Source organism: Corvus moneduloides, chromosome 6 (assembly GCF_009650955.1).
Source record: "Corvus moneduloides isolate bCorMon1 chromosome 6, bCorMon1.pri, whole genome shotgun sequence".
Classification (NCBI taxonomy): Eukaryota; Metazoa; Chordata; class Aves; order Passeriformes; family Corvidae; genus Corvus; species Corvus moneduloides.
The window spans coordinates 47,967,207-47,981,276 of record NC_045481.1 but is presented as its reverse complement, the minus strand read 5'-3'; the positions used below and the strand labels follow the sequence as shown (position 1 = coordinate 47,981,276).

At 43.6% G+C, this 14,070-nt stretch overlaps 1 protein-coding gene across 5 annotated transcripts in view; it reads right to left on the bottom strand.

Annotated features, from left to right (window-relative positions):
* Window positions 1-12,639, bottom strand: part of KCNQ1 (potassium voltage-gated channel subfamily Q member 1) — a 336,822-nt gene extending 324,183 nt beyond the window's left edge. For all 5 annotated transcript variants that reach the window (XM_032112787.1, XM_032112792.1, XM_032112790.1 and 2 more), the window contains exon 1: window positions 12,181-12,639. In XM_032112787.1, the coding sequence (XP_031968678.1) occupies window positions 12,181-12,578 (398 nt within the window). In that variant the 5' untranslated portion in view covers window positions 12,579-12,639. The remainder of the gene's footprint in view (window positions 1-12,180) is intronic.
* Window positions 12,640-14,070: the final 1,431 nt, after the last annotated feature.

Here is a 14,070-nt window from a genome sequence, read left to right as displayed (position 1 = left end):
CCATGCCATAGTCTAACCATATTAGGAAAACCACTTATTCAAAGCAGCGTTCAATTACTAAATACCTTTTAAAAGACATGCCCTATAATACCAGTTTTATTTTACAAGGTATTGAATCAGGGGGATGGGGAAGCAGAGATCAAATGATTTACTAAGAATTGCTTTGTTAGAAGCAATGCATACTGCTTGCCCAACACTTATTGTGCCTACCAAAGCAGGATGAGAAGATATGAGACTATTGATAAGGCGAAGGAATCTTGACCAAAGATCCTGGTTTTAACCTAAAGCTAACTCAAACCAGTCTTGAAGTTTGGACTTAGCCCAGGGGTATAAAGAGCATGCGCAGGGAAGAAAGGTGAAAAGTTCAGGATGAGGAAGACCCTTTACTTCATCTGCGGAAGACTCCTATTTCATCCTGGAGACCCCTGCCCACGACCACCAGACAACACTGCGCAAGCACAACGCAGATATAAGTGACTTTTGGGCTCATTGTAATACGAGGCGAGGCTGGGCGGGGCTAGGCAATGAATATGTATAGGTGTATTGGGAAACTTAATGAATATTGAACTTGTAACCCCATAAATACCAAGCTGAACGCAGCTGTGGGTACGCATGGCTTTGGAGGAATTATCCCCTTGGCGTCCCAGCGCTGGAATAAACATACCTACTTTACTACTTATTCTGGTAGTGGAGTCTTTCCCGCTCATCAGTATGTGCTAATCTCAGCGGTGAAGACAAATTTTATTCTGGTTAATCATTTGCTGGCTATGGGATGCTTACTTCAACTGAGTTAATTTCTCCCTTCAGTTTCTGTCCTAAACTTGCACACATTTCCCACGGCTTTGGTATTTGACAGCCACTGGTGACTCAAATCCAACAGAATACAAAGTCTCTTCTACACACCAAAATGCCTGAGACACAGGGAGGGTGGGGAGCGGGCAAAAGAGGCACCATATGAAAAGAACAGTGACAATGAAGTCTGCTTCAAACTAACAGATGTGTTTGAGGGGGATGGAGAGAGACCGCAATTCCAAGGAACACACAGCACTTCACTTTAGCAATCAGACAGAAGCATCATCAGATTGCATTTGTTACAGGGAAGTGGAGGAAGCTAAAGATACACATGGCTGAGGGTTTTGAACAGCTTACATTGACTGCTAGCACACATTACATAAACAGACTGATTTCCTCCAAGTTCTTAAAAACAGTTTGGTTACTTACCAAGTCATTTCCAGCAGAATTCCTCAAGAAAAGAATCCCATAGTATTTTGCATATATTGTTTCAATAACAACACAGATCATATACAGGTTTCCTGAAACAAGTGATGTTTCTTTCAAGAGAAATAAACATCTGATATAAAAATTTCCTCAGAAAAAGCAGACAGCCTCAGCAGAAGCTAACAGCTAGCACCAAAATCTGCTTGAATGCTATCTTCACCCTTTCATGTAAGAAGTATAAGCAGGTGTCCCTTTACTCCTACAGATACAATCCACTGAAAATTTCTAGAGATTATGCTCTCTCATAGTACATCACATTTTTGCAGTCAGTTCAATTTCTCTGTTTCACTTTACAGTGAGACTTGATGGATGAATAATGTTTTCTATTAAAGCCACACAACAAAAGACTACCACAGAAGTCATGAAGAGATAACCTCTGCTTGAAAACCAGAGTGCAATAAGCAATTCACACTCCCAAGAAGGGTCACCATCAACAAAGTACACCTACAGCCTTGCATGTGCTGCAAAACCTGCAGGATGTCAAAGCCCTGCTTCTCCCTCATTCTTGAAGCATTTTTCTCATTTCTATGGTTCGAATATGTAGTAGCCCAAATAAGACCATGTCAGAAAATTAAATAAAATCTACAAAGAGCTGTGCTGAATGAACAGAACGATGAAGGCACACAATTGACATGACTGTGCAACACTCAGATATCTGTGCCTGGCATACTTTACACGCTGGTGAAACAGGATGCTCAGACAGCTTAGTGCTCGGGTGCTGGATGACCTGTTGACATAGAAAACATCAAGTGAGCAGGTTTATTTTGCGTGACGTGCTGAGATAACCAATTATCAATACTTTCCAGGTCGCAGCTAAGACAACAGCATACAATCACATGAAGTTTACTCACACTACAATAAAGCAATACACGTTTAGTTCTTTACTCATTGTCAGGTTTGACCACATTTTAGTGTCTTCTAAGACAGGGGTGAAAAACACACAGCCTCAACTAGATTTATATTAGGGAAAAAAAATAGGACCTTATTTGCTGAAGTTTGTAAAGACCAGATAAAGCCACTGTACAGAATACAAAGACCACTGCTTCTTAACAGGATCAGCGCAGGACATTCTCTACTTCTTGAAGCCACAGGATGGAAGATCTTTGCTCTTGTCTCTTCCCCTATCTCCACTGCCCTGCACAAATAATTGGGCACAGGCATTTGAAGGGTGTAAGAATGAGATTAGCAGCAGCAACCATTTCCTGCATTCATTCTCCTTTGCTCTACTTGTCAACATCCGCACAAGAGATGAGGGACCTTTACTTCAGCTCTGGTGCCCTCCAGCTTATCGTGGAAAAGAAGGCTCTAGTCAATTCCAGCTCATTTTTAGATGACGTGGGGAAGGTGATAGCTGCTGCAGGAACAAACATTCTCTGGAGGCAATTCCTTACTCTGCAGAAATAAAATATATTCCCAAGGACCTCAGCCTTTGTTGTACAAGGGATGAGCAAGAGCTCTGTAATCCTTGCCTCTGCTATTAAACCTGGTGTCTTTGGAGAGAATCCAAGGAAGTTACCTGGTGGGTGATTTACATTCTGTCCTCAAACTGTGACCCAATTTTCTGTACTATCCTACCCACATTAAAAATATGCAATATTAGCACTGCAATGAAAAAATATTGTAAAAAACTGAAATAATTTAGAAGTATCCCTGAGATTTCAGGAATTCATTGTAGGTTTGCAGAGGAAACCAACAACTTCTGAGCACTGGATTTCTACACATCTAAGCTTGCCCAGTCTCCTCGTGTCAGCTCCAGCTGTCTGACAGTGAGCAGCTTATTGCAAGGGTGACCACACTCTGGTCTAAACAAAGGGGACACGCCTGTGTTCTTGCCCAGCCTAAAACACATGCACATAGGGAGCAACAAAGGGAAGACCACTAGTTTTTAGAAATCTACAACAAAACCTCTGGCGAGATGGTAAAAAACCTGCATGCAAATGTTATGTGATTTAACATATTTACTACAGACAAGAGACAACAGTCACCTAGACAAAGTAAAAGTTCATATAGAATTAGCACTGTAAGATGCTTAGTGTTTCAGGAAAAAAAAAATAGCCTTATTATAAATAAAATAATTTTAAATTATTTCTACACATCCTGTGCACAATGCCTGGCAAGCAGTTTTAATTGCCCTAATTTCAGAGATGAGTATATGCAAGTTTTTCTCTTTACTAGTTGGTCCTTACCTTTTGTCTTTACTAATTGCTCCCACTAGAAAGCAAATAGCTGTTCACACAGCTAAGTTAAACACATGATGATAAATTCTTAAGAATCAAACCAAGTATTACTCCAACAAATGTATTATATTTCCTATTATTGCAAAAGAAAATGTCTGCTCTATTTTGGGGGGATGTGTTAAGAGTAAAATTAATAGATTATGATCAAGAGCACAACTTGTTAGGATAAACAAAGTTATTTTCTACTATTTCAAGATCTTAGTTCACTAAGAACAGTATATTTCTCATTTGAAGTAAATACTAGTGTAGTTATACAACAAAGAATTTACTTTTTAAATAACCTCAGCAGAATGCAAACAGGGATTTTACAGTTAAGAGTGAAAAATCCAGTTTTCTATTAAAAGTGTGACAAAATTGTGTTGTCAAATGAGGTCTCATAGGTCCACTGGCATTAGAAAAACACATGTAAGATGTATGTTCCTACTGAGAGCTTTAATACAAAATTCAAAGATCCACAGCAATATTTGTAGAAGCAGAAGAAACTTAAAAGGATCCAGAAGCCCTGTCCTAGGCTTATTTTGACTTTGGTTAACATTTTTCATAAAATATTAAATCATCACATTAATTGTGAAGAACACATGAGAGAAAACAAAAATACGTATTCTGGGCACCTTGCTAAGAGTATCTAAAGGCCACCTAAGAACCTGCAGTATAATTTCCTATTTCTGGCAGTTTATCACTTTCAAAATGATAAAATTCCAAGGCTGCAGACTTGGTGCTTGATTTATTCCTTACAAAAAGTACCAGACTTTTTTTTTCTTAACCTCAAAAGAGATTCAGTCAGTTTTGAGCAAATGTGTGTTCGTTATCTCACTCATCTGGCAGTTCTGACACTAAAGCAATTCAGAGAAAAAAAAACCTGGCTTTTGTCATAGTGGTTGTACTAAGCTTTAGTAAATCATTGGCTTCCCCTGTGCCTATGTTTTATTGTAATGTTTCCAGATTGCACGTTTTCTGTTGTAAAGTGTGGTTATTAAGGAGAGAAACTACCATTTAGGAAATGTGGGACAGTATTTCAGGGGTTTGTGGTGTTTTGTTGTTGTTTTGGGGGTTTTGATTGCGTTGTGGCGTTGGAGGTTTTTTTTAATTTTAAACTACTCACACTACACTTACACACTTACTCAGGCCCTGCTTTGCACTGTGTGCAATTTCCTACAGCTCCTTGAACATAGAAAATAGCTGTTATTTTACTATTCTATACCATGAAGTAGGGAAAAGATGAAGAAAGTCCATATATCCTCAAAAACTGGTCATGCCAGGCAAGGGAAAAGCTCACACCAAGCACCTCTCTGGTCCTCCAGGTATGCAGAGTCTGGAAGCCAGAGAAAACTCTTGATTTAGAGCAGCTTTAGAATCTTCTGTACCAAAAAAAAAAAAAAAAGAAAAACTGTCCAGAAACACACAGTAAAATTAATATTAAATTTGATTACTAAAGCATTGAATACTCCCAGTGTTACTATAGACAGAGAGATAAATATACTCTCACATATATATCTTCCTAGTAGGGGGTAAAAATACATCAGCTACTCCTGTAGCAGAGCCTTGCAAATGCCTGTGCTCTCCCATTACCATGACTGGTATTATAATGGTTCTCACAGACCATTATGCCAGATGAAGCATGACTGCATGAGAAGGGTTAGTACCTCACCTAAAAACTTGCCAGTCTCTGCATTCTGCTGTAACTCAGCCTCCCCAGCAGGTTTATTTGCATCTGGCAACTCTCCAAGACATTTGAAACACGCTGGACCTCTTGTCGGCAGGCAGAAAACACCTTGCCCCCAACAAGACACTATTTTCCATCTGGAACTGAATGAGCAAGTGTTCACAGCTTTTGTGTTCAGCCACTAATGCACATCAAACAATCTATTAACACACCAAATTAGTGAGGTACTGCCAAGTTTAAAGTCAGCTAAGCACTGTGCCTGTGCACAGCTCCCTACAGCATATGTTGGCACCGTTGTTTGTAACACATCCAGCGCTCAGGCATTTGGAGCTCAGCCTAATTAGTTCCCTGCAATTGAATCTCAACTCTAGCCTTGATTCAGCTGCAATGAAAGTTTTGAAAGAGGCCTATCTACACAGCCTTGCACGTTTTTTCCCTGGCACTTGAGGAGCCAGGGCAAGGAAGTGTGCCAGAATTGCCCAATCAACCATTTGACAGAGACACAGAAATGTGAAAACTGCACTTACTGGTTTTCTTAAGATCATTAATCTGCAACTTTTAAAGGTAGGATAATTCTTTTCCTTGGAGGAAAGCAAACATGAGAGAAGGACTAGAAATACCATACTGGAAGACTGATAGGAAAAGAGAGAAGGCCTATCCCAGGAAAGCCTGCCCAAATTGAAAAAAATGCATAATGTATGCATTTCATACATTTCACAGCTCTTTATTTCTCCACTGCACACAACCTGTCTTCACTGAGCATTAGTGTTTGCCACTTTACAGCCTCCTGCTTCCATTGGCTATTAGAAAACCTAAACATCAATACAAAGTCTTTTTCCTCCCCACAGAACTTCCTTGACTCCATGAATTTTTTTTCAAGTAGCCAACCATATCCAACTACGCATTTCAGAAGAGAAATTGGATTTTCCCAATTATTGCTAGAGGCACCTTCAAAAGGGTTTTTAGTTAGAAGATACCTAGCTTTTCACCTACCTTCCCATTCATCAATCAAAATACATTTCCACAATAGTTTTCATACAGCAATCACTGAATGTGACAAATAATGCAAAGATGGTGGTTTAATTTTGATTAAACCAGGCATTATCTACTAGTGTTGGCATTGAGAGGATCTGGTTTCTCATGCTGCTTTTCTTTCTGATGACAGTCAATTACTAAGGAAACTTGGATAATTTTTAAATTATTATTCTTAGCCAATTACACAGCTATTTGTATCTGCATTTTTTAACCTAAGAACTTCTACTGTCCCACTGGGACAAAGAAATGGGGACCCCTTCTGATCTCTAACTACACTGCCACTCAAGGTCTTCATGGCACAAACTTGGACTGGTCTAAGTCACAAGACAGCCAGACAGCACACAGCAAAAATGGAACTTCTGACAAGTTACAGACTGGGAAACAGGGCAAGAGTGGGAAGCTCTGTTCTGGCCAACCCAAAAAATACTATTTCAATCACACAGGTCACAAAGAAGCACCTGCTCACAATACTGTAGCTAAGGGGCTGCACTGCAGCATGCAGAGAATAAGGAGGGAACAACAAAACCCTTATGTCACTTCTCAGTCTCACCTGCAACCAAAAACCTGCCAAGAGCCCAAGCTTCAGTACCTGGCTGATCAGCAAACAGGGCTGCTCCTGCAGCAGCAACTCCTAAACGTGAGCACACTGTCTTAAACGCACAACCAGCTATGGCAATGGGCAGGCAAATGATCTTCCCTCCTTTCTGGGAAAACTTAAAGTCGGCTTTCCAAGCCCTTTTCCTCTCAGATAAAACTGTTACCAAGTCCATTGACAGACACACAGTGTTAGGTTGCAATGATGCTCCCTCTGCTGCAAATTGGCCTCAACTAAACTACCTCAGTCTTAATGAGACACAAAAAGCTAAACCTGGGTATTCCTGCTATTGACAGCAGCAAAAAGAATATGACCATGATGAAATCGTATTTCTTTCTTTCCACTTAGAAAAGCCATGCTTACTTTGGAAGATTTATGTCTCCATTTTTAAAAACAGAAGTAATAATCTGGAAATGTGATTTCAAGCCACAAAAATCTCTAAACATACAAATGTTCGTGTCAAAACCACAGCACTTTGGTTTGCAACTCTTTTCAGTCTCAAAGAATAGTGTGTGCTTACACATGACTTATTATTTTATGGATCTTTTTTCCTCAACAGTTTACACAACAAGTATGAACCAGTAGGTTTGCAAGTATGTTTGCAGAACATCTGGAAATATGGCAAAACCAGGATTTTAAGTTATGCTTTTTTCTCACAATGTAATGTATGTAAAGAGCCCTGTGTAAACACTGAATTGCCTTTAATAATTGATTACTGTGAGTCCTGATTCAGGCAGCTGGAATATTCTATCTACCCTCATTTCCTATCTTTTGTGCACACACATGCAGCCATGCTTCTGAGAGTTCGCCTGCTTCCAGAGACGAGTTTTCCAAATCCCAACCACTGGCCAGTGCAAGCTTATGTAAACAAGTCAGGATTCGAACAAACTCAATGACAATCATTGCTGATTAAACCAAACTTATACAAAGGCAAAGTAAATTGAACCAGGTACAGGCATGCAAAGATAAGATAGAAGCTGATTATCTTACATGGCAACAAAGGAAAGCTGCGACAATAGAACAAACCAATGGTCCATCAGTTTCCAAACTGTTCCCTCTGCTTACAGCCAACACTTCAAAGAACGCAGGGAGTCAACACTGCCAAAAGTCATTATTAGCCATACCAAGAACAAGAGAAATCAGTTCATAACTTCAGTTTCTTTAGGCACATTTTAAGATGCTTATTTTACAATTAAGAGGGTGAGAAAAAGCTCTTCCCTTGAGCACTTAAATCTAAAATAATTATTTTTAACATCTGCCAACTTCACTTATTCTTTACAGTCATTTCCAACACTGGGACAGCACCCAAAGATTTCAGCAGGACACTGTGAGGGCAGAATTTAAGTTTCTTTTTCCACCTGTCCTCACAGAGGCTGAAAACCTGATTTGTTAAGGCTGCAGAACATTTCACCTCTCAAAGCCGCTCTCTCAAGGTGCACTGCTATGGTAAGTGTGATAAGATGCCCTAGCCTGGAAGGTCACAGAGAACAGTGGCGCTCAGTCATTCCCTCACTCTGACAGCCAAGGCGGATTTGGTGGCTCTGGCAGGACATTGCCATCCATACAGCCGTGCCACAGGGCGAGCTCTTGCCTGCAAAGTCCGAGTCTCCAAGCAACTACCAACTGTGTTTGCAGAAGCCATACATGTAAATCCTCAGCCATCGAGCACAATTTACTTGCCCTGGTAAAATTATGTGTATGTATACTGCATGCTTCATCTATTTAAATGACATTTATTACAAAATCAAACCAAGTCAAGTAGCTGAACTAAGAGGTTCTATCATCTCTGCTAGTACTTCTAGGCAGGTTTTTTTGAGTCATAAATTAACAGCTGATTAGCTGTTCCTTCTCCCCACAGAGGCTATTTCCCCAGGCTTCAAAAATCTAGTATAAATGACGCACAGCAATTCATTTCCTGTTCTGCTCACTTGAGATGTTTCTCCTCTTTGGTGTGAGCTAATAAGAAAAATTCTTAGAAAAGACCTGTCTAGAATTCAATTGATTTAATCAGCGACTGGGGTGTCAAATTACTCTGGAAAACTGAAAACACCAGCAAGAGAGAGAATATACATTTTGCATAGTGGAAAACAGGTATTTCAGACACCTTTTGAAAGAAATAATTCAGGAAGAAAACAGGTCATTGGCCTCATCTGTGCAAGACAACCAGATTCCATCTTTTAAGTCGAGGGTACATGAGGGCTGTATTTTGCTGTCCTTTGCTGCTCACCAGAACATACAGCAACCAAAACAATATGAAACAAACATACCAACCTAGAATCTGCAGATTAAAGCTTGGTGTTCAACTTCTCTTTCCTAAATATACAATATAAAACCGAGGGAAATCAATCCTGAGTATCAGTTCTTAGCTATTAGTATTCTACATACCACTGAATAAGATTCCTGAGCAGGAAAAGGGTGTGACAGGCAATCAGTAGATGTAGCTCTTATCGCTTGATAAACAGTGTTTTAACAACCAGCCAGAGATACAGGTCCAGAGCAAGTTACACGGACTATTCCAGCAGTTGTTCCTAATTGTAATAATTCCAGCATGTAATTAACAACACAGCCACACACTCCACACCATGCAGGAAAGACAAAATTAAGCCTCCAGTGCTTGTTGCTGCCATCACTGGGCTAGATCTTGGTCAAGGCTCTCTACTCAGCTTAGGTCTTTAAGCCCCGATTTAACACCACTCCCGTTTCCTTTCCTTCCCCTCTAAACATTGAGGGCAGCGACCGAGACCTGAAAGCCCCCGGAATAAAGCAGAAGGCAGACAGCAGAGGGAGTCAAAAAGACAACAGGCAAACCAGTTCAGTTTCTTGAACTCGTTTGGGCAGGAGAGACAAACACCAGGGTCCTTGCACACCCCAAGGTAAAACGCAGCTCAGTGTTCTATGAGTGACTTGTTTGTATGCTGACAATAGAACAACCAATTGCTTCCTCCAGTGGGAAAGAACATGCACACCTCTCCGTGTGTGTCCTATGACTCCAAGTCCTTCCCAACTCTGCACCTCATCTCTTGTAACCAACTGTCTGCACAAAGCAGGTCCCGTGCCTCCTCCCGAGGAGACGCTGGGACACAACAGCTTCTCTGAATCAGACAAATCTGCCTTGTCAGTTAATTTTAGCAACAAACTTCTGCTCCGGAGCAACTATTCATCTGCCAATACTCAGCACCTGGCTGGCAGGGATTGTACTCCAAACAGAGCATTCCTTGGCGCAGCAGAAAGTTGTTTTGGGAGCTCAGAAAGAGAGTAGGAGAAGTACGGGCCAAAGATCAGTAACTTAAACCATGATTTAACGGGCACAAAAGCTTATGTTCCACAAAAAGAAGGAGAAAGTGGGATGGCTGAGAACAGTAAAGCCTCAATTCCCTCTGCTGGTGGGAATTAGAGTGAGGCTGCCTAAACGGTACTTGCAGATTGCTTTGCAAGAAACACACAAGGGTGTCAGTACCCTCTTCTGTCTCTTCAGCGCCCTGAGGAATTTGAACAACGCTTAGTATGAGGCTTGAGAATATTTACTGCCACTGTCATTCGTCTTTACATCAGAAGAGTTCTGGAAAGAGGGGAAATGCTGGGGCTAACGCTTACACCATGGGTGTGTCTTGTGGGGAAAGACAGGCAATAACTTATACATCACAAAATGTTAATTCTTGCACAGGTAGGATTAATCCACACTGCTAACACTCGCAAAAAAAAAAAAAAAAAAAGTTAATACTCTGGCTTGAACCTTAGGTAGAAAAAGGAATATAACCTTGTTTTTTGTTTTTCAGAGTTTTCCTAGACTCGCTGTTAAGATTCAGAGAAGATTAGTTAAGATATTGAACACAGTTTACTGCCCCTTCTATACATAATTTGAGATACCTGAAAGGTCAGAAACCATAAGAGATGGCTGCCTAAAACGCCTTTTGAGGGGGAAAAAAAAGGAGCTCCGATTCCTGAAAGTGTTTTACGTTGTTCAACCACAGCTATTAGGCACTTCATAATTATGGCCATTACTCATTTTCTCATCTGATGGCATTATAACACTAAAGAGAATGCAGCCCACAATTATCTCAGCAGTTGCACACAGTCATCCCCCAATTACATACACTCAGAGGACAGCTGTTTCCCCTCCACTAAAATAAAGTTGGTACCACTTAACCTGAGGACCTTAACACTCAGAAACTTCAAGTATGGAATAGAAGCACAAAATCCTGAAGTGACTTTAGATAGCAGCTACTTAGAAATAGAACTTAAAATCAGAATACAATAACAAAATCATAAAAACTGACTTTGGCGTCTTTTGTCTTAGGATTTTGACCACAAAATGCCTTTCCCTCTAGCTGTTGGAACAAGCATGCATATGTGTAATGGATATATGTACACGTGTGTGTTTGTGCATGAATACAACAAACACACACCACATTCCTACCTGACCTTCTTACCTACATTTAACACACGCCAATTGCCCAAGGGTCACACAAGCCTTCAGCAACACCTCGATGGAAAGGCAACGATTTCTCACGGAGGCGCTTGTTGGGATGCTCATGCACCGCAGACCTACCACTTGCTGGCTTAGGTTTGACACTGCACTCCACAGACAGCATTATAGACAAAGCAACTTTCAACCTGCCCACAGTTAAACAACACGCTCCAAACACCATCTCCTTCCTGTCGTAATGGGTAGCACACGGAGTTAAAGCCAGGGGCAATAAAAGGGGCGAGGAAAAGGAGCATCACCTGTTTCTCATCCTCCCCTGACACGGCTGCAACACTGATAATCGATAGCACCTGTTCAAGTAGAAACTGCTGCTGTGCAGTGAGCATCGGCATCACACAGATGTCACTGCATATGAAAGCAGGAGTCATGCATCAAAAATTAATAAAGAATGGATGACACTGCTGCCTACTTCATTTCCACGTTCAGTATGAACAACTTATTTCAACTCCCCAGATAGCCTTCTGAAGAAAATTGCCTGAAACCAGCTCCTGTTCTATCTGATAGCTACACCTTAGGGCTCCTGACCTGAGATACAGCATTTCTCTTAACTAAAAAGGGAAACTTTCCCCCGGAGGGTGACTTTTGTTTTACTTCACACCTGTGGGGAAAAAAAACCCGCAAACCACCCACAGCCCAAAAGAACCCTATCTGCACGATGTCCAATCCCGGAGCACCGGGCTGGTCTGGAAGGCTCCGGCCGCCGGGGCTGCCTCTGTGCCGCCTCCGGGGGGAGGACGAGCGGGGCGCGGGGAGGGGCCCGGCGGCAGCGGCTCCTCAGGCTGCGGCTGAGGGCGGCCCCGGCGTCCCCGGCACCGCTGGGGCAGCGCTCCAGCGGCGGTAACGGGAGCGCGGAGCAGGTGCCCGGCGGCAGCGGGGCGCTACTCACACGGTGAAGTGGTACACGAAGCACTTCCATCCCGTGGGCCGCTCTAAGAAGTTGTAGACCCTGCCCTGGACGCTGCTGCGGCTCAGCAGGGGCTTGCGGAGGCTGTAGATGGAGACGCGGGGGTCCAGGCTGACGGGGGGCCGCGGGCAGTCGCCGCTCACCACCACCACCTCGCTCCGCAGGCGCGGCGCCCGCTCCCGCTCCGGCGCGGGGCTGCACCCCGCGGGCGCCTGCCCGCCCTGCGCGCCCGGCAGCGGGGCGTAGTGGGCGTTCGGGGTGCTCTCGGCCAGCTCCAGCGCCGCCGCCTTCTTGCCGGGTGTCATGCTGCCTCTCCTGGGCAGCGACAGCCGGCCCAGGCTGCGGCTCTTGGGCTCGCCCGGCGGGGAGCTGGAGGACATGGCTGGGGCGGCGCGGCGATGCCCCGGGAGCTGCGGGCAGCGCCGGGCGCCCCGTCCCGCCGCCGACACCGCTGGCCCGGCCCCCGCGGGGCGGCCCCGGCCGGGAAAGGTGCGGGGAAGCGGGGGCGGGCCCGGGCACAGTCCCGGTGCGGCCCAGCGGGAGGCGCTGCCCCAGGCCGGCACCTGCGGGAGCTCCGCGTGGCGCTTGGACCCTCTCCGTGTCACGCTCAAAAGTGTCACTGTCCTCATTGCTGACCTTCGCCTGCATCACCTGTGCCCTTGTCACCGGTATGGCTGCGTGGAGGTGGCCTCGCACCTGTGTGAGGAGCTGCCAGGGCAGAGAGCAGCCTTCCAGCAACCCAGAAGCCCAGCAGGCCTTCTGCCTTCTTTCTCAGCCACTCCGGTGTTCCCCAGGACTATGGCATTGGGTGGCTTGAGATTCTCGGGTACAACCCCTTACTTCAGATTTAGGACCTCCAAAGCTTTCGGGACCTGCTGCTCCATTCCTTTTTGCAGAATTTTAGCACCTGGGAGCAGCAGAGCTCTGCCAGAGTCAGAATCCTCCAAGAGGCTCTTTTTTAAATGAGTAACAAGAAATACGAGCCCAAACAACAGGTCTTGCAGTCCTTCGTGTTATTGTAACCAAAGGGATTGAATAGGTGAGGAACGGGGAAAACTGTAGAACACAGCAAACACAGTGCTGTGGAACTGCATCCTCTACAAGCTGGGTCCCTCACCAGTAGCATTTTGGTTTTTGTGGAAGGTTGCATATGTTTGGCCATTAAGAACAGGTCATTTTGAGGCCGTGGATAACTCCTGTGTGGTGGAGTAAGTTATGACTTCCTTAACTGTGGTGTGAATCGATTTGTCATGGCTTTTTGCACCAATTAGTTAACGATTTCTATTCCCAGAGCGAAAGGGAAGGTGCTCTTTGATCTGAACTGATGGGGTTTTTCTTCCAGCTCAAAATAGAACAGCACTAGTAAGTGCTATGTTGAGTTCATGGTTGATTCTGGTACTCGGACAAGAATGTTACAGGGAGATAAGGTGCTAAATAAAGTTAAATAAAAACAACCCTGCTAATTGCAGTTCCATTCAAATGTCAGGCTGCACGAATTGTAGGGGAACAGGGCAAGATCCTTCACTAGTGTAAACAAGAAAGACAGGTGGACTCTTGTACTGATTTACACCCGGGAGGGATCTGGCTCCATCTTAGGGATAAAAAAACAGAAGTGTTAAAATGAGACTTCGCAGAACTTGTTTCTAAACCAACAATGTCCTAACCTGGCTTTCCCCTGCTCCACAAGAGCATGAAAAACAAACCAGCTTAATAAAAGCAGCATTTCAAAGGAAAATTTTCCTCTATCTGGTCAAAATAGAGCCCGGTTTGTCTATTTTGAGCAACTGTTCTTTCTTGCAGCAAGCCTGCAAGAAAAATGGCTAATGGAAGAAAGAATGTCATCGCTACCCTTGAAGGCTCACTGTTTGAGGG